The 24280-nt window shown below is 47.5% G+C and overlaps 1 protein-coding gene across 1 annotated transcript in view; it reads left to right on the forward strand.

The window, feature by feature from the left end:
• The window catches only part of CFAP107 (cilia and flagella associated protein 107), a 119243-nt gene extending 95308 nt beyond the window's left edge, over nucleotides 1-23935 (forward strand). Inside the window, exons 3-4 of the mRNA XM_069240754.1 lie at nucleotides 19702-19873; nucleotides 23353-23935. Coding sequence (XP_069096855.1) covers nucleotides 19702-19873; nucleotides 23353-23636 — 456 coding nt within the window. The 3' untranslated portion in view covers nucleotides 23637-23935. The remainder of the gene's footprint in view (nucleotides 1-19701; nucleotides 19874-23352) is intronic.
• Nucleotides 23936-24280: the final 345 nt, after the last annotated feature.

The raw sequence follows: 24280 nt of genomic DNA on the forward strand, positions 1-24280 counted from the left end.
TATTATGGGGCAGAGTTACAAAACTGTCACCAAGTGCAGAGCATCGATAAAAAATGCAGCGCTTCAGCACATGACAGGGAGGGCGCAAGAGAGCACCATAGCTACAAAGATATGGCACTTCCTCTCCCCTCTCTATCGCTGGTACTGATTTCAGCATCCATGCACCAGGCACACACCTTTTTGCGCCATAGTGCAAGGGTGTGTGCGTGAGTCTAGCATAGCCTTTGTACTGGAAAATGCTATGCTTAGACACACTTTAAAACTTTTCCTGCTTTGCATGGGTGCATGCAAAAGTCATAAAAGAAAGGAGAAATGAAAGCATTTCTCCTTTTAACGTCTGGTTTCAAATTGCGTTAACTTTTGGCACAAAACACTGTGTACTATGGTTGGTAGATACAGTTTTGCGTCAAAAGGCATGGGTGATTGCATGGGAATGCCCATCTACCACCCATCTAATGCACACCTCAGAGCTATGTAACGCAAAGCAGGCTTTGCATTACTTTTAGGATACTTTCCGGCTCAAAACAAGTCTTGCGCTGGAAAGTAAAATAGGAAAAAAACATTTTGTGCTGATTAGCATCACTTTTGTGATGCTAACCCAGCGCAAAATGTTTGTAAATCTCCCCGTATGTGCCTTTGTATTAAGTCTGTAAATGCATATATGGTGTGAGTATTGTCCTCTCAAGACTGCCACTAGAGAGCTTGCATAGGTGGTTTTTCAGTGTTAAACTAAGCTTTCTCACACCATGCTATATCTTTCTCTATTCGACTCTTGCACAATATTCAGAGTACCCCCTTCATTTCAAATCTGTGTTGGGCTCTGTAACAACCAGAATGTTGATTAATCAGCTGCCTCTGTACACACCTCTCTTCCATTCCTGAACCTATCTGTCTCCAGTCTTCTGGCTGGTCTCTGCCCTTGCATCTTCCGCTGTCACACGTTTTCTCGCTTTCACTCTCTCATGCCTTCAACCTCGTGCTCCCCCCTTTCTCGCTGTTCTGTCTTTTCACTCTTTGCGCATTTTGACTCTTATTGTGTTGCCTGTTGTGCCCTTTCCCCCTTTACTCTTTTGGTTCTTTTAGCTTGTTTCTTTTTTTTTGTTGCCTTTTATGCCTTTTTTTCGCAGTTTTATAAAGCTAAAACTCAACCCGAAATTATTGGAGTGCTTTACACGAACACCAGTTACATTACAGCAGGACACATTAATCTTTTGTAGGCATAGGGATATTGAGTGATTTGCCCAGAAACACAGGATGTTGTGTCAGTGCCCAGACCCCAGCCTGGTTCCCCAGTTCCAAAGTCAGAAGCTCTAGCCCTTGCGCTTCTTCCTTGCCACTCTTTGCTCTTCTTTCCCTTTCCACCTCTTACTCATTTGTCTTTTGTGCCTTTTATCTCAGATTTTTGCTCTTTTTCCTCTTGCACTCCCACTCTTGTTCACTAGCCTTTTGTGCATTTCTCTGACTTTTGCCTATTTTTTCTCTCTTCGTTTTTGCTCTTCTTTCCTATGTTATTTTGCTATCTTTTTGATGCCTCCTTCCTGTGCTCCTTTTCCCTCCTCTGACCTCCTGTGCCCCCTCTTCTCTGCCCGTTCCTTACCTGTTCCTTCCCACACCTCTTGCTCCTTTTCACGCCCTGCTAAGCCCCGCCCACCACCTGCTGCACTCCTCCCCCTCCCAGGATCTACTTAATGGTGGTCGCAGTGCAGATCTGCACAGTGAGTGCGCTGCTGGTGCACCAGGGGAAAACTTGTCTTCACCCATCTGAGCCTTGACTACGTCCTGCACTGCAAACCCTGGTCCAACCGCTCTCCAATGGTATTCCGCAGCATCCCTTCAGACACTAAATACGGGACTCCTATCCCCCTGCTGCTGCCACACTGCACCGCACAACACTGAAACAGGTGTTGCTTTCACCCACTGCAGTTTTGTGTGCAACAGCCCACCATCTACCCTAGCACCACCTACACACACCCAATGTACACACAGCACACCTCCAACTAGCAAACACCATGCTCCTGAACACCCTCCCGCTCAGCAAACATGCAGTGGAAATCTAGGACCTTATGGACAACAACACAATGGAGCTCCTCTTTATTACAGATATGTGGCTGACTGGCGAGTTGGCACCCAACATTGCCATGGACATCCCAGCAGGGGACAGGATCGCACAACAAGACTGCAAACACAAACCAGGAGGAGGAATTGCAATCATTTTCAAGGAAATCATCAGCTGCACCACAACCACAGGGAATGCAATCCTCTTTATGTTGTACCTACACTTCAAACTGCGAGTCTCTGCTTCCTTCACCCTGAACGGAACCCTCATCTATCATCCGTCTGGTGTATGAGCAAGTTTCATCAACAACATTGCAGATTTAGTTGCCTCTCTCACCAGTGATTCCAAAACCTACATCTTGCGAGGAAACTTCAACTTTCACCTAGAAGAATGGAGAGTCACCAGCTCAATCACACTATGTGAAAGCCTAGGAATCCTCGGACTGACACAACATGTGACCACCTTCAATGGCATCAAAGATACAACAATCACACCTCTCACCTTGACCGATCCTGGAATTGTCCACTTCCAGATCAATATCCCTCACCAAACGAAGCCTGCCACCACCTGCCTGACCAGCTGCAGCTGGAGTAGCATCTCAGAATCAAAGTAGTCCCACACTGCACACGATCCAACTCCACCAGCAACCTAAACAACTTTGTCAAGCAACTCGACAAGTAGCTCACACACTGCTCTGACTCCTTGGCACCCTGCAAACACATCTACCAAAAGAGAACCAGAAAGCGGGCAAGTTGGTACAGAGAGGAACTCTGCTCAACCAAACAATACTGCTAACAATAGGAAAGAAGATGGAGAATGAATCACAAAGAAACGGACAAAGACACCTTCAAAGCACACTGAAACAGTACAGGCTACTAGATCAGAGAAACCAAGAAGAAAGCCTTGACTAAATGCATAAGTAACAGTTCCAGTAGCTGCAAACAGATCTTTGCCATCATCAAAGGCTTCAGCACACCAGCTTCCACCACCATTAGCATCACCCCCTGCCAATACCTATGGGACAAACTACCTGAATTCTTAAGCTACAAATTCAATACTATTTATAACAATTTCAACCCTCAACTGACCCCCAGCAGCCTCACCTCCTTCCAACACACAAAAACCCTTGGAAGCACCCTGACTACATGGAAAACAATCACCATGGAAGGAGTGCAGCCAACATCATAGGAACCATCATTGAGGCCCCAATTGACCCTGCCTCACCACATTTACAACGTGGCTGCTTTCCCGATCAGTGAAGTACTCATCCACATCCTGAACACCTCCATCTCCACTGCAACATTCCTGGACACCTTGAAACATGCAGCTGTCAATGCACTACTAATGAAACCATCACCAGACCCCACCCAGACGGCAAACTTCTGTCTGAAATCCCTACTACCTTACCCAGCCAAGGTCCTGGAGAAAGCCATTAACAAACAACTCACCCACTACCTCGATGTACACCAACTCTTGGTCACCACTCAATCAGGCTTCAGACTCAATCACAGTACCAAGACTGCCCTCATTGCAACAACCAAGGACATCAGAATGATCCTGGTTCAAGAAGAAACAACAGCCCAACAGCCAAGACCTCTTGGCAACCTTCATCATGGTCTCCAATTCCACCTTGATCAGAAAATGTACTTGAAATAGCAATTGGATCTGCTCCTTCCTCACAGGAAAAACACAAAAAGTCAGCATTCCACCTACACGGCAGAAGCCAGGAAACTCATATGTGGACTACCCCAAGGATCATATGTCAGCCCAACTTTGTTTAACATCGACATGACCCCACTGGCTGACATCATCAGATCGCACGGCATCAACATTCTTTCCTACACAGAGGCTACCCAACTGATACTCTCTCACTAACAACATTTATTTGACAAAAACCAACCTGCAGAACTATGGTATTCACCCGGGTGAGATCCAACTGCCACAAGCTCAACTCAGACAAGATTGAAATTGTGAGTTTTGAATGGAAGACCTCTACTTGGGATTTCACCTGGTGGTTGGCAGACCTCATTTGCACACCAACCTCCATTGGACATGCCAGAAACTTAGGAATCATCCTAGATGACAAACTAGACATGACAGCCCAAGTAAATACGGTGACCTCCACTTGTTTTAACATCCTTAGGATGCTGCAAAACGTTTTCAAGTGGCTACTTGAGAACACCAGGAAAACAGTCACACAGGCCCTGATAACCAGCAGGGTTTACTATGGCAACTGACTCTATGAAGGAATTACCAAACATCTCCTGAACAGGCTCCAGACCATCCAAAGTGTTGCAGAAAGACTTGTCCTCGACCTACCACAATGCACCCACATCACTCCACACTTCAAAGAACTTCACTAGCTCTCCATACACAGATGCACTCAATTCAAACTCCTCATGATGCACTCAGTTCAAACTCTTCACAAACACATGCAAAGTACTACACAACCTAGACCCTGCCTACTTCAAAAGCTGCATAAACTTTCACCAACCTTCCAGCCACCGCCTCTCAGCCAGAGTCTCACTAGCAAATGCACCTCTCATAGACAAAAACAGAGCAGGAAGTCGCACCTTCTCCTACATCTCCTACAAAGCATTGAATGACCTCCCACACCACATCAGGGACTCCTTGTCTATTCTTGAGTTCCAAAAGAAGCAGAAGACCTGGCTTTTCAAATAATTTCTCCTTTGGGGACTGCCATCAACCGACATGTGAAGCTCCTGGATACCCTCAAGTGTGATTAGAGCGCTATCCAAATATACTCTGCATAACATATCATAACATAACATAACAATGTTTTACCCCAAAACCTTGACCTTGTGGCATGTCTCCACTTTGATTTATCTTCCTGGAAAACATACATGACCCTATTTCCATTTTAATTCTATGCCAGGTTTTGTGGCATCCCCTGTCTTTCTCTTTACATAGATAGCATTTTCTTGAATCTTTTACTCATTCCTTTGTCTCCATCCCTGCAGTGCAATGATTGGTGGAGGAATCTGTAGATGGCAGGTACTAACTTGTTCACATCTGATGCACGTGATCATCAGTACAGTGTTGGACATAGATGCTGTTTTCTTGTTTATTGACCTCGGTTTCCACATATTCTTGATTTCTGTGCTTCATTAACTTTTTTTGCAGTGCATCCTTGTTTCATGAGCTTGCACTGTCTTTAACTGCATCCTCGTTGCCTGAACCTGTGCTGTTTAGGCCTGGGTCATTGTTTCTATACTTGTACTGTTCAGCAATGTTTCCCTGTTTTCTGAGTAGCACTATTTCAGTGCAACTTTATTTCTTGAACGCTTATTACATTCAGCAGTTACCCTTTTTTGCAGTCCTTTGCCTTTGTTGCTCCACAGTCTGTTGCTCCATTCCAAGTGGATAGGGGTTGGAGGAAAGGATTGGCCACATCTCTCTGGGCCTGCCTGCACAGAGGCTCAGACAACAGATGCTGTATTTAGTGGCTGCTTCCTTAACTTTCTCCAGGGAAGTCTATACTGATTTGTCTTTTGGAATAAATGTGTACTCACTCTTGCCACCCACCAAGCAACTTGGTAAGATGGGTTAATGAGTGCAAATTTTCCTTTAAAAGGTCAGGGGGATCAATTTGCCAGATCTGAAGCCACTCTGAGAGAACCACTATAAGGCCAGGTATGGTTGTGCATAGTCAAGCCGGTATGGTCTCTATCCCACCAAGGATTGCCACCATCACACCAGTGATACCCACCATAATGTTAGACCTGCTCACCATGGTGGTGTTGGGCTCTTGATGGGCAAGGATCGCTTGCCTGAAAGGCATGTTCTTTTTATTGCTTACCAGCCAGATATCCACCCACTTACAGGCTATGGTGGACCGGCTTGTGGATTTGGAGCAACGGATTGAGAGTCCAGTTCCATTTAATGTTCCATTTGGAACATAGGACGCTATGTTGATTTGTCTGCTGGTCTAATTGTTATTTGCTATTGCCACACACCTAACAAGTTGATAAGATCCCTGCTACCCAGTGCTAAAGTGCAAGTGCTCCCTATGTGAAATTTTATGTGTAGTTGCCTTCATATAAGATGAAGATGCTGCCAGTATAACAAGGATACATACCATCATGTTAGGAATGACAAATCGAAGGCAACGGGTGTCCCCAATATAGCAAAGAGAGCTAACAAAAGGCCTGGTGTGGGTTAGTTATTCCAGGGATGTGCAACATCATACCAGGATGCCCACCATTTTGCAAGAAATTGCCACCATCATACCAGGGATACCAACCATCATATATGGCATGCTCAACATTCTGGTGGACACTAAAAAATGCACAAAAAGACAGTGACACACACATACATATTGTTAGACCTGGCATCCTTGGCATGGTGTCCCCTAACTTTTTGCCTCTACTTCCCAGGTTGTTGCTGTGCGCTGGACCTTGTTTTTGCTGGTTTTGTTACTCTGGGCACTTTACCACTGCTAACCAGTGCTAAAGTGCAAGTGCTCCCTAAGTGAAATTGTATGTGTAATTGGCTTTCCCATAACTGGCTTATTTGATTTTCTAATAAGTCCCTAGTAAAATGCACTAGAGGTGCCTATGGCCTGTAAATCAAATGCTACTAGTGGGCATGCAGCACTGACTATGCCACCCATATAAGTAGCCCTGTATATATGGCTCAGACCTGCCACTACAGTGAAGTGTACCCACTTGCTAGGCCCAAAACTTCCCTATTTGTACATGTAAGGAACCCCTAGCTAGCCCCATGGGCAGGGTAAATTGTATGTTAAAGGTAGGACACGTACTTGTGTGTTTTTACATGTCCCAACAGTGAAATACTAACAAACTTGTTTTTTATTTTTGAAAGGTCTATCTCTCTCCTAGGTTAACATGGGGGCTGCCTTTAAATATCTTTAAAGTATAGTTTCCCATTGTGAGCAGATAGAAATATGGAGTTTGGGGTCTCTGAACTCACAATTTAAGAATACATCTGTTTGTGAAGTTGGTTTTTAGATTGTTAGTTTGAAAATGGCACTTTTAGAAAGTATATTACAAACCACAGAGGGTGACCCCAACAAAAACCCAAGGGGCTGGGTAAGTTATAAGTACAAAACTACATTGCCCAATCGGGAACCAAATTAAATAACACATGCATCCATAAAAATCACATGCAGCATTGATATGTAATCATTTAGAAAACATCCTTTATTCTATATATAATTATACATATATTTTCTAACCTTATAAAAAATTATTTCTGAAATCCCCTATCAAAACACCAAAGTAGAAGGACATAATGAAGTGCAAAAAGGTCAAGTGCTCGTGATGAAAAGAAGAATAGAAAAAGAGCATAACTCACAAACCTATCAAACCAAAAAACAAAAACTTTAACAGATTGCCTGCTGCTCAATCCTTTTTACGCATTGAATCACTATGTTTATAAAGGTATCAAATCCCCACTAAAGTTCTTCAATCCTATAAACAGAAAACACATGCAGGCACAACCCTCATCGTCGATGTTTCGACCCCCTCTGGCTCTCGGGCCGATTCCGGGCTCACATACGGGTCTTCTTCAGGACTAGCAATGATAGGGGACCTGCTTAATACAACATGTTGCTTAAGATAACAAGCTTCTTCAAAAACCACATCACGTCGCCTCCAATCCCAAACAGTTATGAATTTCCTCCTTCAGGCGTGGGCTTACATTTTACCAATGCTGTTCCATGGTGCATATCTTCAAATGCCACTTTTTCCTTTGAACAGCCATCAGCAGCTTTGTTTGTTTTCCACGGCTTCACTTTACTAGTTACTAGAAGATGCATATAGAATAAAGGATGTTTTCTAAATGATAACATATCAATGCTTCATGTGATTTGTATGGATGTATGTGTTATTTAATTTGATTCCCGAGTGGGCAATGTAGTTTTGTACTTATAACTTTTAGAAAGTAGGCATTTTCTTGCTTATACCATTATGTGACTCTGCCTGTTTGTGAATTCCCTGTCTGGGTCAAACTGACAGTTGGGCTGTTTGTGAATCTCCTCTAGACAGTGACACAAATGGAGCTGGGGTGTAGCCTGCATATTCTGATGAGCCATCTGAGCTAGAGTGGAGGGAGGAGCGGTCACTTACACATGAATGGGCTGTGCCTGCACTCACACAATACAGTCTCCAACCTCCTGGTGTGGGTCTGTGGACAGGCCTGGACAAGGCAGGCTCCTGTAAACAACAAACTTTCCTTTTAAGTTTGCCTACTTCAAAGGCCGAAAGGGGTGTAAGTAGTGGACACAAAACCCCAGATTTTTAGATCACTTCTAGAATCAAAAGGAACCTCTGCCAAGGAGGCGAGCTGAAGAGCTGGAAGAAGAGTACTGCCCCTTTGCCTGTGACTGTGCTTTGCTGGGTTGGCCTGCAGTTGCTGCTTCTGTCTGAAAGAGGGCAAAGACTGGACTTTGTAGTATATTCCTGCTTGGAATCTCTAAGGGCGTAAACTCAGCTTGCTCCTGTTATGAAGTCCCAAGGCCATCAAAGACTTCATTTGCCAGCACCTGTACTCTCTGCTGAAACTCCTGCCCTGACAAGTGGTGCCCTAGTCAGTCCTTGGGACCTTGAGAGGTGAAGTTGTTAGAACAAGGACTGAAATCCATTCACAGAACACCGTGCGGGGAAGATTTTGACGCACCACCTGCAAGGCAGCTGAATAACGACACGCCAACGGCTTTGCTGCTAAAATCAAGGCTCCACCTGCTTCTCAGCTGGGAGATCGACGCTTTGTGGCTGGAGAAACGACTCAACACCTGCTTGCAGTGGCTGATAACAACGCAAACCCCATGCAGCATGATTTTCCAACACTGTGCGTCCAGATTTCTCACGCATCATCGCTGAGCATTAAAGTTATTGTGAACCTGTGCAGATCCGAGGTGCCCTGTCCAGAAATCAATGCATCACTCTCTTGCGGGGGAGAAAAGAGACACATCAGCTACCCGACCGGAGAAGAAACCTCCCTGGCATCACAACACATTGCTGACTTTTCCGATGCACTCTAGCCCGTGCAGCTTTATTTTTTATGGAAACCAGGTACTTTGTGTAAAATCAATGTTTCAATTGTTTTCTATGGAGTAAGACTCTTAGGTGGTCATTACAACCCTGGCGGACGGTGTTAAAGGTGCGGTAATCCTGCAAACAGGCCGGCGGACAAAAAAAGGGGATTATGACCCTGGCGGAAACCGCCAACAAAGACAGCCACTTTAACACACCGCCCGCCACGGCTGTACAGACAAGCAGCGCAGCGGTTACCGCCAACAGACAGGCGGGAGACAATGTACCGCCCACACTATTACAACCTGCCAATCCGCCACCTTTTCCAGGGTGGAATCACCGTGGATAATAACATGGCGGAAACAGCTTTTGCAATGGGAAAACGCTCACCTGAGCACATCCCACGAGGAAAGAGGACACCATGGAGCTGGAATCCTACCTGCCCTTGTTTTTCTGCTCCTTTACGACCAACAGCTACGTAAGCGCAGAAGATACCGGTGAGAACTGCACCTACGACACGGGGGAGGCAAAAGTTAGGGAGACACCCACCAAACACCCCCACCCTCGCATATCACAACATACACACCAATGCAGTCACAAAAATCACAGTAACAACCCACAATCCCCCCAGGAGGAATGCAAAGACAATGCGAAATTCGGGCAAACATTGTAATGTGCCAATATACATGTCATACAAAAATATACAGATATATATCTCAAAATCACTCTTATTTACACATACAATCCGAGAAGTAGTGCAGATATGTACAAAACAATGTCCGTGCATCAACAGTCCTAAAATGCATGGGCGAGGCCCACAATAGATACCTGACCAAAATCGGAGAGAACACTGCCGGGGCATCAGATAGAAACACTACAGGCACCTCAGGGGGAGGGAAGGGGGGGCACCTCAGCCAGATGAATGCGAAGCCAGATTCACGACGGGGCTCCATGCCCATTGATGTATCCTGGGGAGTGCAAAGCCACAGTCTCCCAAGTCTCTACAGTGGGTGGTTTGCCCACTGTTCAATCCTGGGGAGTGCAAAGCCACAGTCTCTCAAGTCTCTACAGTGGGTGGTTTGCCCACTGTTCAATCCTGGGGAGTGCAAAGCCACAGTCTCTCAAGTCTCTACAGTGGGTGGCTTGCCCACTGTGCCATCCTGGGGAGTGCAAAGCCACAGTCTTTCAAGTCTATACAGTGGGTGATTTGCCCACTGTGCCATCCTGGGGAGTGCAAAGCCACAGTCTCTCAAGTAGATGCAGGTCTCCACTGGTTCTGGAGGGGGACTGTTGCCCAGACTGGATGAGTCTCCCCGTGAAAGTACCTGTACTGTCACTGTCCCAGCTGCACATGGGATAAAGATGCCTGATGTGGCGGTTCATTCATTCCTACACGGTGCATGCCCTGTTCAGCGGTGCTTTTCCATGGCGGTCTATGGACTGTTCAGCGGTGCTTTGCCATGGCGATCTTTGCCCTGTTCAGCGGTGCTTTGCCATGGCGGTCTTTGCCCTGTTCAGCGGAGCTTTGACATGGCGGTTCAGGACTGTTCAGCGATGCTGTGCCATGGCGGTTCAGGACTGTTCAGCAGTGCTTTGCCATGGCGGTCTTTGCCCTGTTCAGCGGTGCTTTGACATGGCGGTCTTTGCCCTGTTCAGCGGTGCTTTGCCATGGCAGTCTATGGACTGTTCAGCATTGCTTTGCCATGGTGGTCTTTGCCCTGTTCAGCTGTGCTTTGCCATGGCGGTTCTGATACGGACATTGGTGTGTGGCATGACGATCTCTACACTGGGCATTGGTGTGTGGCATGACGATCTCTACAATGGGCATTGGTGTGTGGCATGACGTTCCATCATTGCCCAGCGGGGCTGTGGCATCCTGGCCCCTCATGGGCTGTGACTCCGGCGGTGGTCTCTGGACCAGTGACGATACTTGTGCCCTCCTGGGCTGTGACTCCGGCGGTGGTTTCTGGACCAGTGACGATACTTGTGCCCTCCTGGGCTGTGACTCCGGCGGTGGTTTCTGGACCAGTGACGATACTTGTGCCCTCCTGGGCTGTGACTCCGGCGGTGGTTTCTGGACCAGTGACGATACTTGTGCCCTCCTGGGCTGTGACTTTGGCTGTGGTTTCTGGACCAGTGACGATACTTGTGCCCTCCTGGGCTGTGACTCCGGCTGTGGTTTCTGGACCAGTGACTATACTTGTGCCCTCCTGGGCTGTGACTCTGGCGGTGGTTTCTGGACCAGTGACGATACTTGTGCCCTCCTGGGCTGTGACTCCGGCAGTGGTTTCTGGACCAGTGACGATACTTGTGCCCTCCTGGGCTGTGACTCCGGCGGTGGTTTCTGGACCACTGACGATACTTGTGCCCTCCTGGGCTGTGACTCCGGCGGTGGTTTCTGGACCACTGACGATACTTGTGCCCTCCTGGGCTGTGACTCTGGTGGTGGTTTCTGGACAAGTGACGACGGTGCTGGCGGTTGTGTCTGGACCGCCGGAAATGATGGCGCACTTCTCCGTCGTGACACTCACAACAGGCTGGGCAGACTTCCTCTGGACCCTCCCCACCTTTTTTGGAGTTACAGCTGACTCACCAATCGCCTTCAATCCCATGTCACTTGTTGTCCCACCAGGAGTCTTAAGACGGTCCCGTCGTCCACTCTCCAATTTCTGAGCCTTTACAGGGGGTGGGCTGCCAGTGCCTTGGCTCCGGGTCCTACTGCCTGCCCTGGTGGCCGGTGCACTCCAAAAACCTGGAACACACACCACTGGTACTGGCGGCTTTTTGGCTGAGGCGCTACGACGGGACTGATGAATTGGAGGGGGGGTGGGGACAAAAAGTTCAATTTGACATAGGGACAATTTCTGACGGACACTGGGATGGGTAGCTGGAGGGGGTCTGGGAGTGGGAAGAGGAGGTGGTTGTAGGAGGTGTCACTTTAGCTGTTTTGGGTGCAGGTGCAGGTACTGGAGGCTGTCGTGAGGTGGATGGATGTTGGGTGAGTGATTGCTGGCGTTTGTGTACTTTGGGAGGGGGCGTCACAGACACACTGGGAGAGGACACAGGGGACGTGTAAATGGGAGTGGAGGTGGTGAGTGCAGGTGAGCGGCTTGTGGTGCTGGGTGTTCTGGTGCGAGTCCTAGTGCCTGTAGATGTGGTGCATGCAAGTGTGTTTGTAGACGAGACTGGGAGGGAGGAGGGAGAAGAGGAGGAGGGGGACACAGTGGAGACAGTGGGTGTTGCTGTGTCTGTATGTGGGTGAGGCTTGCGTGAGTGCCTGTGGTGTGTGTGGTGCCTATGTTTGCTTGAGCTACTTGTGTGTGTTGACTTGTGTGCATGCTGGTCTGTAGGTGTGCTTGGCATGGGCTGGGGTACAGGAGATTAGGTCTGGGTGGAGAAGGTTGGAGGGGGGAGGCTGAACACAGGGACAATGGCTGCCATCAGTGCTGAGGCCAGAGATTGCAGGGTTTGCTGAAGGACAGCCTGACCAGAATGAATGCCCTCCAGGAATGCATTACCATGTTGCAACTGCCTTTCTACACCCTGGATGGCATTCACAATGGTAGACTGCCCAACAGTGAGTGACCTGAGGAGGTCAATGGCCTCCTCACTGAGGGCAGCAGGGGTGACTGGGGCAGGGCCTGAGGTGCCTGGGGCGAAGGTGATGCCCACCCTCCTGGGTGAGCGGGCACGGGGCGAACGCTGAGGGGCTGCTGGGAGGGCGGTGCTGGTAGGGGAGGTGACGGCTGTACCTGTAGAAGTGGGGGGCACAGATGGTGCCGCCACCACAAGGGAGCTCTCATCGGCGGACGAGTCCGTGTCGCTGGTTGGTGATCCGGTGGCCGACGTGAAGCTCCCCTCGCCCTCCGTCCCACTGGTGCATTCAGAGTCTGTGGTGTGGCCCTCCATGGCCATGTGGGATGCAGCTCCCTCGTGCTCCGGTGCCACTGTACCTCCGCCTGATGATGCTGATGTACAAAAGGACAGGGAGAGCAGGAAAAGGGGGGGGACAGAACAAAGAGAGTTTTAGTGCATGGCATGCCGCTACTGTTGGCGGACAAGACAGACGCAGCAGCCCCCTGCATAACACCATGCTCCTGACCTCTGCACATGCAATTTCTGGAACATGGCCTACATGGCAATGGTGGAAATCTGCGTACATGGATGCCACAGGGGCAACTATACCTCAACTTGGCACTCTGCTGAGGTGGGGTTGAGTGCCACATGGCCTACATTACGGAGGGGCCTTGCCTACCTAACTTGCCCTGGCCTAGGGACAACCACAGCCCACCTCCCCCAGACACCTCCACTGCACGCAAAGTCCGCAGAATGAGGTTGTACTCACCGCCTTGTGTCTGCTGTGATGTCCTCAAGCGCCCGTCCAACTCCGGGTAGGCCACCACCAGGATCCGGAACATCAGGGGGGTCATGGTGCGACGGGCACCCCTCCCACGTTGGGAGGCCATCCCCAGCTGAGCCTTCGCCTTCTTCTTGCTGCAGCGGCGAATGTCCTCCCATCTTTTGCGGCAGTGGGTACCCCGTCTCTGGTGGGCCTCCAGGGTCCGGACCTCCTTGGCGATGGCACGCCAAATGTCCCTCTTCTGGTGGGCGCTGACCTACATGACATGCACAAGGAAAGAGGAACAGTCATTACCAACTGCACCGTCAATGTGAGTTTTCCCCTCCCTACTCTGGCTATGTGGCCCATTCATTCCCATGCATAACTGTTCTATGTACTCTGCCCCCTTCCCTCTTCCACCTAGCCCTCTCCACCCAGGCCTAGCCCATACAACGTGCTCCCTGTGTACTAACCTGTTGGTCTGGAGGACCGTAGAGTAGCGTGTACTGGGGGAGGACCCCATCCACAAGTTTCTCCAACTCCTGTGCAGTTAAGGCAGGGGCCCTTTCCCCAGACGCAGCAGCCATCGTCGCTTCCAGACCGAGTTCACAGCAGCACTAGCAGTGTAGGTCCTCTCCTGTCGAAGGTCAGGTATCTAGTGAGTGAACAGATAGAAAATGGCGGTGACGTCCGCGGCGGTGCGCATCATCACCGCCGGCGCACCTGTTCATTGGCTCCTGGGACCCATGGGGTCCAATGTTAACCAATGCAGCATTGCGCCGCGGTCTACGACCGCCTACCGCGACGGTGTGCAACGCCAGCGCAGTTACCCCACAATCCCATTGTTCCAGTTTAGAGGTCAGGCAGCCGCCATTTCAGGGGCCCACATGGCTTAATTTACTACTGCATCACGCATAGCTAGGCCTATACTCAACACACATACAGGAAGGGTTTTTTGTCTGGTGTAGTCTTGTGTGTAACTGTGGGTACATACCTGGAGGAATGGTGACTGGTTCTTCGCTGTTGTCCTTCTTAGGCACCGTCAGCTGGGACATATGAGAAGATGGCAGAATCCTCCGGTGTACCGACCGCTGGTGGACCTGTTGACAATGGAAGAAAGACATATCATTGTCACCTACAGGTTTGACCGTGCCACAATCCAGGAACTATGTACCCAGTTGGAGCCAGACCTGATGTCACCAATCCGCCATCCGACTGGAATCCCCCCTGACGTGCAGGTGCTGTCAGTGCTCCATTTCCTTGCAAGTGGGTCTTTTCAGACAACTGTGGCCATGGCATCGGGATGTCCCAGCCTATGTTTTCCAACGTCTTGTCCAGAGTGTTGTCTGCTCTGCTGAAACACGTAAGGAGATACATCATTTTCCCTGAGTGGGGGATTTGCCTACAGAGAAAGGTGACTTCTATGCCCTTGGACATATCCCGAACGTCATAGGTGCCATTGATGGGACCCATGTAGCTCTGGTCCCCCCCGCAGGAGTGAACAGGTGTACAGGAACAGGAAGAATTATAATTTGATGAATGTCCAGATGGTCTGTTTGGCAGACCAGTACATCTCGCAGGTAAATGCAATGTTCCCTGACTCTGTGCATGACGCCTACATCCTGTGGAATAGCAGCATCCCTGATATGATGGGTCAACTCCAGAGGCACCGTGTATGGCTATTGGGGGACTCTGGTTACCCCAACCTTTCCTGGCTATTGACCCCAGTGAGGAATCCCAGGACCAGGGCAGAGGAACGATACAATGATGCCCATGGGCGGACTAGGAGGGTGATCGAATGCACATTTGGCCTTCGTAAGGCCAGGTTCAGGTGCCTCCATATGACAGGTGGATCCCTATTCTACTCACCGAAGAAGGTGTGCGACATCATCATCGCCTGCTCCATGCTCCATAATGTGGCATTGCGACGCCAGGTGCCTTTTCTGCAGGAGGATGATCCAGATGACGGTGTTGTGGCAGTTCTGGAGCCTGTGGAGCCAGTGAACAGTGATGAGGATGAAGCTGAGGATGAAGAAAACGACAACAGGGAGTCAGTCATACAGCAATATTTCCAGTGAGACACAGGTGAGAACATTTTCTGGTTTAACATTACATTAACTTTCACACGTCTACCTCTATCCTGTACCTACATTTCACTCACTATTTGTTCATTGAGTTGTACCCTTCCATTTCAGTTTCACAAGTGTGGTAACCTACGTGTCAACTGCTTGCATCCTTCAAGGGCTTGTGATGTGTGACATTGGTATGTTAGCCTTACAATGGGTAACCCATTATGACACTGTAATTGATAATACAAAGTTCCAAATCATGGACTGACGCCAGATTTTTTTGGCTTTCAAGGGTGTTTATTTAAGTGCTAAAAAAATCAAGGAAGGTTGTAAAATGGTGATGGGTGATGGTGGAGGAATGTCCAGTCTATTAGTCTCACAGGTGCACTGCCCATCTGGGCATTGGAGGTGGAGCTGGGGCAGTTCGAATCTGGACAGGGTGACAATGTGGGACAGTGGTGGGACAATCAGGGTGGTCTTATTTCCTGGCGGGGGTCTTGCCATCTTGCTCTGTCCTGTTCCTGGATCTCAGGGCCCGCTTGCGTGGTGGTTGTCCGTCTGCAGGGGGTGGGGTGCTGGTGTGGTGGTCCTGTGGCGGGGCGTCCTGTCCACTAGCGCCGGGGGAGGTGGTGGGCAGTTCGTCGTCCTGGCTAGTGTCAGGGGCCCCTTGGAGTGCCATGGTGTACCTCAAGGTCTTTTGAATGTCCGTCAGCACCCCTACAATGGTGCCCAGGGCCGAGCTGATGGTCCTGAGCTCCTCCCTGACCCCAAATACAGTTCGTCCTGCAGACGCAGGGTCTCCTGCAACTTGTCCAGGACCGTCGCCATCGTCTCCTGGGAGTGGTGGTATGCTCCCATGATGGAGGATAGGGCCTCGTGGAGAGTTGGTTCCCTTGGCCTGCCCTCCCTCTGTCGCACAGCAGCCCTCCCAGTTCCCCGGTGTTCCTGTGGCTCTGTCCCCTGGACCTGGTGCCCACTACCACTGCCCCCAGGTCCCTGTTGTTGTTGGGGTGGTGGGTTACCCTGGGTGCCCTGTAGTGGTGGACACACCGCTGATTGGCCTGTCCTGGGTAGGGAGGTTTGGGCCATCTGGGTGGGTGCTGTGCCGGTGTTACCAGAGGGTGGCAGCTCGGTGTTGGGCTGTGGCTGGGCAAGGGGAACTGACTGTCCTGAGGCCCACAATGGTCCGGGCTGGTCATCAGGATCCAGTGGGGCAGAGCTGCTGTCGTCACTGTGGGCCTCTTCTGGGGGTGGAGTGGTGTTGTCTGGACCCTCTGGTGTGGTGACGTTCCTTCGGGTTCCGGCAGGGATATAAGAACATGATTATTGCATGTGTGTGTTTCATGGTGTCAAAATGGGCGTGATCCCCAGTGCAGGCATTCCTGTGTGGGGGCTTGTGTGGTGATGGTTGGGGGGGTGTTCTGGGTATGTGCAGTGGGCATGCTTTAGTGAGGGGTGTCCATGCTTAGTTGTGTCATGCAGGGCTTGGTGTTGGGATGGGTGGTTGGTGTCATGGGTAGATTAGTGAGGATTTGGGGTGATATGGGAGGGTGTGAGGGTGGGGGTGTGTGATAGCATGCAGGTAGGGTGGGGGATATGATAGATAAGATTTGACTTACCAGTGTCCCATCCTCCACCGACTCCTCCGAGGCCCTCAGGATGCAAGATGGTCAGGACTTGCTCCTCCCATGTTGTTAGTTGTGGGGGAGGAGGTTGGGGTCCCCCGCCAGTCCGCTGCACCGCGATGTTGTGCCTGGATACCGTGGAACGCACCTTCCCCCGTAGGTCGTTCCACCTCTTCCTGATGTCGTCCCTATTTCTTGGGTGCTGTCCCACGGCATTGACCCTGTCGACTATTCTGCGCCATAGCTCCATCTTCCTGGCTATTGATGTGTGCTGTACCTATGAGCCACATAGCTGTGGCTCTACCCGTAGTATTTCCTCCACCATGGCCCTGAGCTCCTCCTCGGAGAAGCGGGGGTGTCTTTGGCGTGACAGGGGGTGTTGTGTGTGATGTGTGGGTGGTGTATGTGTTGATGAGTGTGGTGAGTGTAGTGGTATGTGGTGTTTTGTGCGTGGATGTAGTGTGGGTGATGGTGTTGTGTGCCTCTGTGTGATGGGGTTGTCAATAGCTGTGCTGTCTCTGGACTTCTCTCAGAAATTCTGGTTGTAGGGGTTTGTGGGTGACGTGGGTTTGTGTTTTATATTGTATTGGGTGTGTGGGAGTGGTGTGTGTATGTGTATCAGGTATGTGTATTTGTAATTGTCCAATGTGGCGGTGTTTTGGAGACGTGGCGGTGTGTACCGCCAATGGAATACTGCGGTTGAAAGACCGCCGCGTGGATTCGTGGGTCGTAATAGCATGGGTGTGTTTCTGTTGGCGTGGAGGATTTGTTTCCGCCAGTTTATCGCTGACCTTTGGTGTGGCGGTGTTGTGTGGGTGTCTGAATTTCGGCTGATTCCGTGATGTGTGTCATAATAGCTGTGGCGGTCTACCGCGGCGGTGTATTAGCGGTCTTCTGCACGGCGGTAAGCGCCTTATACCGCCAATGTTGTAATGACCCCCTTAATCTTTTTTAAATTCTTATCTGGCATTGTGTATGTTGGATTTTTGTCCTTTCGGTCCTGTTTGATTTAGATAGATAATACTTATTTTTCTAAACTGGTGTGGTGTCCATTTTGTAGTGTTTTCACTGTATTACTATGTGTGTTGGTACAAATACTTTACACATTGCCTTTGAGATAAGTCTGACTGCTTGTGCCAAGCTACGCAGGGGGTGAGCAGGGGTTATCTAAGTGTGTGTATCTCCATTGCCGTGACTAGAGTGAGGGTCCCTGCTTGGACAGAGTGCAAACTGACTGCCAACCAGAGACCCCATTTCTAACACATATTAATACATGAACATGGTTACACAAGCGCACACACACACACAGAAAGTCACAAGCACATACTCAGGTACACAAACAGCATGAGTTCACTAGCCAACATAGCCCCTGAACCGCAAGGGTTGCTAGGGGGATGGGAATTGAAGGTTTGGCTGGCCCATGTCACTCTACGCCTACACCTACACCGAGGTTCAAATAACAAATGTGTCTTTATGGATTTTTCTCCAGAACTAATTCTGCCATTCATGTATCAAACTGATAAATTATCTTAATGGGACTAATGCTTCCTGCTACGATCTGCTTTGATATGCTGATCTCTAGATCAAAGCTTGACATAGCCAACTCACCCCTACATCCTTTCAAGGTTGGTAAATTGAGTATAATTAAACTGGGTATTAGTAATAGTTACACTTGACTTCCTGTCACGTGTAATAGAAAGACGTTCTACTTTTTTCCACATCTGTTCTTTTTAGTGTTTGGTGCCCCTTATGATTTTCCATGTGTTATGTGAAGAAAATAAATGAATCATTACCTAATGTACATTTTTTCCTTCAGTTTCCTAATTTTCTCACTTGGCAGTGCGACAGAAACTAAATCATCAAAATATTGACCCAGATTTATCAGCTTTGCTGAGGTGCAAAATCAACAAAAAAGAAACAAACCCGGCACAAGGTGCTGATTTGTTATTTCCAGAGCACAGATTTGTTTGCATCGGGAAGTTTCTAATAAGGAAAACAAAGCAGCACTTTGAGTTACTTTCTGTCAAGGGGGTGTCCCATGGGTGGTACATAGGCATCCCCACGCTATCACCCACAGGTTTTTAGGCAAAGCCCTATCTACTAATCTTTGTAGCTAGTGCTTGGCGCCAAGAAAATACAATCTTCTGGGAGGGGCAAAGTAGGAGGAAAGTTTTTTTTCTCCAAAACTTTGCATGTTTACAGCACACATGCAAAGTGGGAAACGATTTAAAGTGTGTCTGAGCATAGTATTTTGTACTTCCTTTATAAAAACTAGAAAACGCTAGACTTTGGTGCAAATGTGAGTGCATGGTGCTAGGGAGTCAGAAAGTGTGCCAGAGCTTTGAAGAAAGCAGCAGTGCCATATCTTTGTAGAAAATGGCCCAGTCTTGCTCTCTCATGCAATGTGTTGCTGCGCTGCATTGCGTCAAATCTTAGTAAATCAAATATTAGCCCCTTCATGTTTATCTTCAGGTTTTTCAGTGACCTACCATTAAGAAATCCTCCTAAACACACATTATGCTGTCTGGAGTGTTTGACGTTTACAATGGTTGCTTTGCATAACCGTGATTTTTATTTCTCCGCTTTTCCATTACAGGGCCTGCCAAGGCATCTTCTACTCACTGATGGGGAACTTAACTCAAAAAATCTAGTGTCGCAGTATGACGACCATTTCCTCAGACATGGGAACTGCGCCCTGCCTCCACTTCGCCACTGGGACAGACAAACCCAAGGCTGGATTCCTGAGCGATCTGATTATCCCATTCGAGGTTAATTTTTGTCTCTCAAATTACAGATTATTCAGTACAATAAAAGGGAATTTCATGAACCACCGAGTTCAGTCTTGTTCTAACTACCAGTATCATTAGAAGATAATTATATACAATTCAAAATGCAACCTTTGTAAATGATAGAGAAGCATGAATTCCAACCCCAGACATCATTAACCGGCTATACCTAGAATTTCATATAATTGCGCAACACAGTATTCTCAGGTCATACTCATTCGGAACTTTTCCATCCCAGACGTAATAACATTAACTGGCGCTGTCAATAGTGTCAATGAAGGGGCCCTACTAAGAAGAACTTTTCCTGCTCTAGCTGTCCTCTGGTTAGTTCCACACCTACGTCCAATTGTGATCGATGTCGTTTTGAAATCTTATTGTCCTGGAACAAATTTAATTCTTAGATTTAAATATTTACACACCACAACCGACCAAAGGAAACACAAACAAGGGAAATGGCGTATGTGTTCTTCTACACTGCACTGGCCAGCTCTTACAGAGTTACAACTGATTCACTTCTGTAAATGGGTGTAACTTCAACTTTTGCATGTTGCAACCCATTTACAAACGTTAAAAACGTGTGTAAATCATTAAGAGTGCATAATTTAAGTGTGTAACTTATACCTGCACACGCTTTTATTACGTGTGTTCTTGGTGGGGGGGGGGGGGGAGTGGGATGGCGGTGGATACGGAAATCTTATACAAGTAAAATGCAACGCCACTTAGGTGCAACTTGTTTGGCATTTACAAAAATGTTTAAGTACATTTCCGACACGTATCTGCACGCTTAAGTGGAAATCCCACGAGAACTAGTTTCAGGGAGGGTGGTGAGCAGCAGCGGCAGGTGCCAGGGAAAAGTAGTGGGGCAGTGCGAGCAACGTCGTGATTGGGCGGAGGGGGCTGGCTTTGCGTTCCATCGGGAACCAGGAGCCTGTGCCTGCTATCTCTCCACCGAGCATCACAGCAGGGTTGGAGAGATGTCAGTGCGCATGTTGGTCCTAAGATGTCTGGCCAACCCGACAAGCGGACTGACAGCAGTGCCCACCACTTGGAAGAAGTAGAGAGGGGCCTGTGAGATACAAAACAGTTACCTTGTTTATCGGGGCTTAATCCATTTAATTATAGAATAGATTTAATTTCTGACGAATGGCAATAAATTACATTTGTTATCGACACATCAAAAGATAACTTGATGTTTTGAAAGGATCTCAAAGGGTGTACTGTAAGTTTGCAAATTTTGTGACATTTTGTTTTTAAATCGAAATTAGTTTGTTAGTTTACCACATCATCCTCTGCATTGCCTATTTCATTGTACCGTTGACACACACTATGTCATAGTTTGCGACCATTCCTTTCAAAGGGTGGGAAATATATATTAACGTTTTGCAAGGACGGCCACGTAGTGCAAAGTGGCGAAAAGCAACGAAAAACATAGCGTCAAATTACTTACCATTAAGAAGGCCTCCAGGCGCAGCGCCACTTAAATGCCTGTACAACCATTAGTAAATCTAGGCCGATTTTATTTTATACAAAATACATCAAGACCTTAGTATCAAATGTAAGTCAGTAGGAAGAATATTAACTTTCTCCGTATGCCTCCCTCTTGATCAATCCTGTTGATTTTATGACATTTAAACTCTTTTGGCCTTATTCCCAAAAGCTATTTTTGACTCTGCCAGAGGTGCAGAGATTTCCTCACACAGAGGCATAAATGTAGTAGTTAGTTTTCGAGGGACACTGAAGACTTCAGTACGAGATGTAGGCTATGCTTTGTAGTGGGTTGGCCATTTGCATGTTATTGATTGCGCTCGAGAGATTACTTATCGCAAAGGGTATGGTATAGAGAAGTGTGTATAATAGTAGCTTGGCCACCTAATGGGGCTTGTGTTTTTTAAAACTTTTATTGAGTGGACCCACGGTACTCCCGTGGGAGCCAGTGCGTCCCCTGTGTGCACCTGCGAGAGTACCACTGGACTGGCCATTGGAAATTATTTTTTCTTTTGCCCCCTGGATGGGGAGGTCCCTCTAGGAGCTACCTGTAACTACAAGGATGTCAGGGTAACCCTTCCCTAACCTCTTGCACGTTTTCATTCAAATCTAGGACATGGGCACTGAGTCCTGTGTTTAGCTATGGCAGGAACAACATTTGTTTCATGTTATGGCCAGGCAATTTTATCACTTGGTCCCTCGGGGGTCAGTGGGATCAGTCAATCAGAATGCTTTATTTTCATGCTGAACTCCTGTGGGAGTACATCAGCACTAGATATCCTTATTTTTGTAACCTTAAATTTATAAACATAGCTAAAAAGGTTTATGCAATAACAAAATGGATGCTTTCTGGATGAAGCTCTAGCTTTCTGCCAAATCTGAGCCGTTTTTTTCTATATCCTCTAATTCTTCCAATGGAAGTTGCATAGAGAGAAAGCGCTTTGAGGCACCCCTTTCCTCAGACACCACTTGATGAATAACCTGAAACTTTCCAGGAAGGAGCTGAGGTAGATGCATTTGTCTGGAACGTTTTGTGAAGATTCAACAATCGGTGCCAAAGTTATAGAAAAATAAAAAACCCTCTTCCTATGGAAAGTCTAGCTTAACTATATGTAGACAGTGCCAACCAACACAGTGTAAACATCTGGAAAGTTTCTAATGGTATCTTTGCAGGCATGAATTTGGTTGTAGGAATTTCTACCCCCTCATTCTCCTCACAATAAAGGCAAATTCCATCTATAAGAGGATCTCCATTTACACCTATTAGGAGCTACCCATACGCATACACTTCTGCATTTATAATTATCTCTGTGAATGGGGCCATTTGTTGTACCCTGTTTATGTGTGGTGGCCCCTAGATGCATGAAATGCTACTAATAGCAGCAGTTTTGCTCAGATTGTGTTCACTTTCTAACTTAAATAGATTTTTCGTTGCTTTTCTGTGGTGTATATGGCTAGCCAGTCCCTACACCCAGAAACAGCTACATTAATGCTTCGAGTGCTCTCAGCTGAAATGTAGAAAATAGATTTCGACATTATGTGGAGCTCTTGGTGCATGCTTTCAAAGAGGCACATGAGAGCTCCAAGGTGAATGTTTCCACTAAGTGTTCATCTACTTGTGCCTTGTATCAGGGTTATAAACTACAGAAAAAATCCTTTAGGTGTGCATGTGTGGTGTGCAAATGGCAAAAGTCCTAAACAATCAGTAGATCCATCCAATGAGGAGCCTAGAACTATTTAGAAATCTGCAGGCATGAAACCGGATAGTTTAATGGGATCATCTAATGAATTATGTGACAATGTATTAAAACCCCAGCCAACACTATAAGACAAAGGAATGTTCTAGAATGTTTTTTGTTGGTGATTGCTTGTAATGCAGGGCTGGTTAAAGAGAACTGTTATCTTCACTGGATGTTCCTTTAATAGAGACGATTGCTGCATGAGTATTGAATAATCTTCTCTATTTGCTGTTGCAGAGCCACCAACCAACTTTGGCCTACTTCAAGAGACCTCCAAAAAATGGAGAGCGAAAATGAGTGATGACCTGAAAAGTGTCTATGCTGATTCGTATAGGCTACCTCCAAGGTCTGCCATGACCTTTCCTAGGTTTGCGGTTGCCCCACGCATACTCTCCAGCACCACACATGCACCTAATAACCTCTGCAAGGATCTAGAGTTGAAAGCACATCGATACCTGCAAGTTCCTGACCATGGTGTAAAAATCATCACAGAAGTTCCACTGATAGACCCAGCCTGTTAAGATAAGAACCGTGATATATACCTGTTTGAATTGCTTACTTTCCAAAAGCTCAGTGGATAATCTGTCTACCCATGTAAAGCCCACCATTGCAACCACAGACTTGTCACCACCAACGTTTCCATCACTTATGTCAACCACAATAAGGCGGATGTTGCTGAAAAATTAAAATATTGAAATAAATGCAAAATACACTTTCTACTTAAACTGTGATAAGTGTATAAGGTCATAACAATGATTAGTTGTGTTAGGCGCTTAAAATAAATAAAAGGTTATGGGTCAATTAAAGGAACAGTACTCAATGTCGGTGTGCCCTTCATCTCTCCTGTTATGAGCGCTTGTGCAGCATATTATTGTGATATTTTAGTATTTGACACACTTTTAAAATTCAAATAAGATAAATCCTCAACTGGCAGAATTTGTGGAAATTTTGTGCCTCATGAAGTCATGTTCTGACATCATCATTATTGGTACACTTTCAGCCACGAATTGTCATGCCTCTAAATAAACATTGAGAACATTTTCGTTGTTAATAAGGGAAAACGTATACTTCATTAAACATTGTGCATTGAAAAAGTTGCATGGATATTAACAAAGTGTGCATTAAAAAAGAAGTGACTAATTAAGAGTTTGATGGACAGGGTACT

This window comes from Pleurodeles waltl, chromosome 6 (assembly GCF_031143425.1).
Source record: "Pleurodeles waltl isolate 20211129_DDA chromosome 6, aPleWal1.hap1.20221129, whole genome shotgun sequence".
Taxonomy (NCBI): domain Eukaryota; kingdom Metazoa; phylum Chordata; class Amphibia; order Caudata; family Salamandridae; genus Pleurodeles; species Pleurodeles waltl.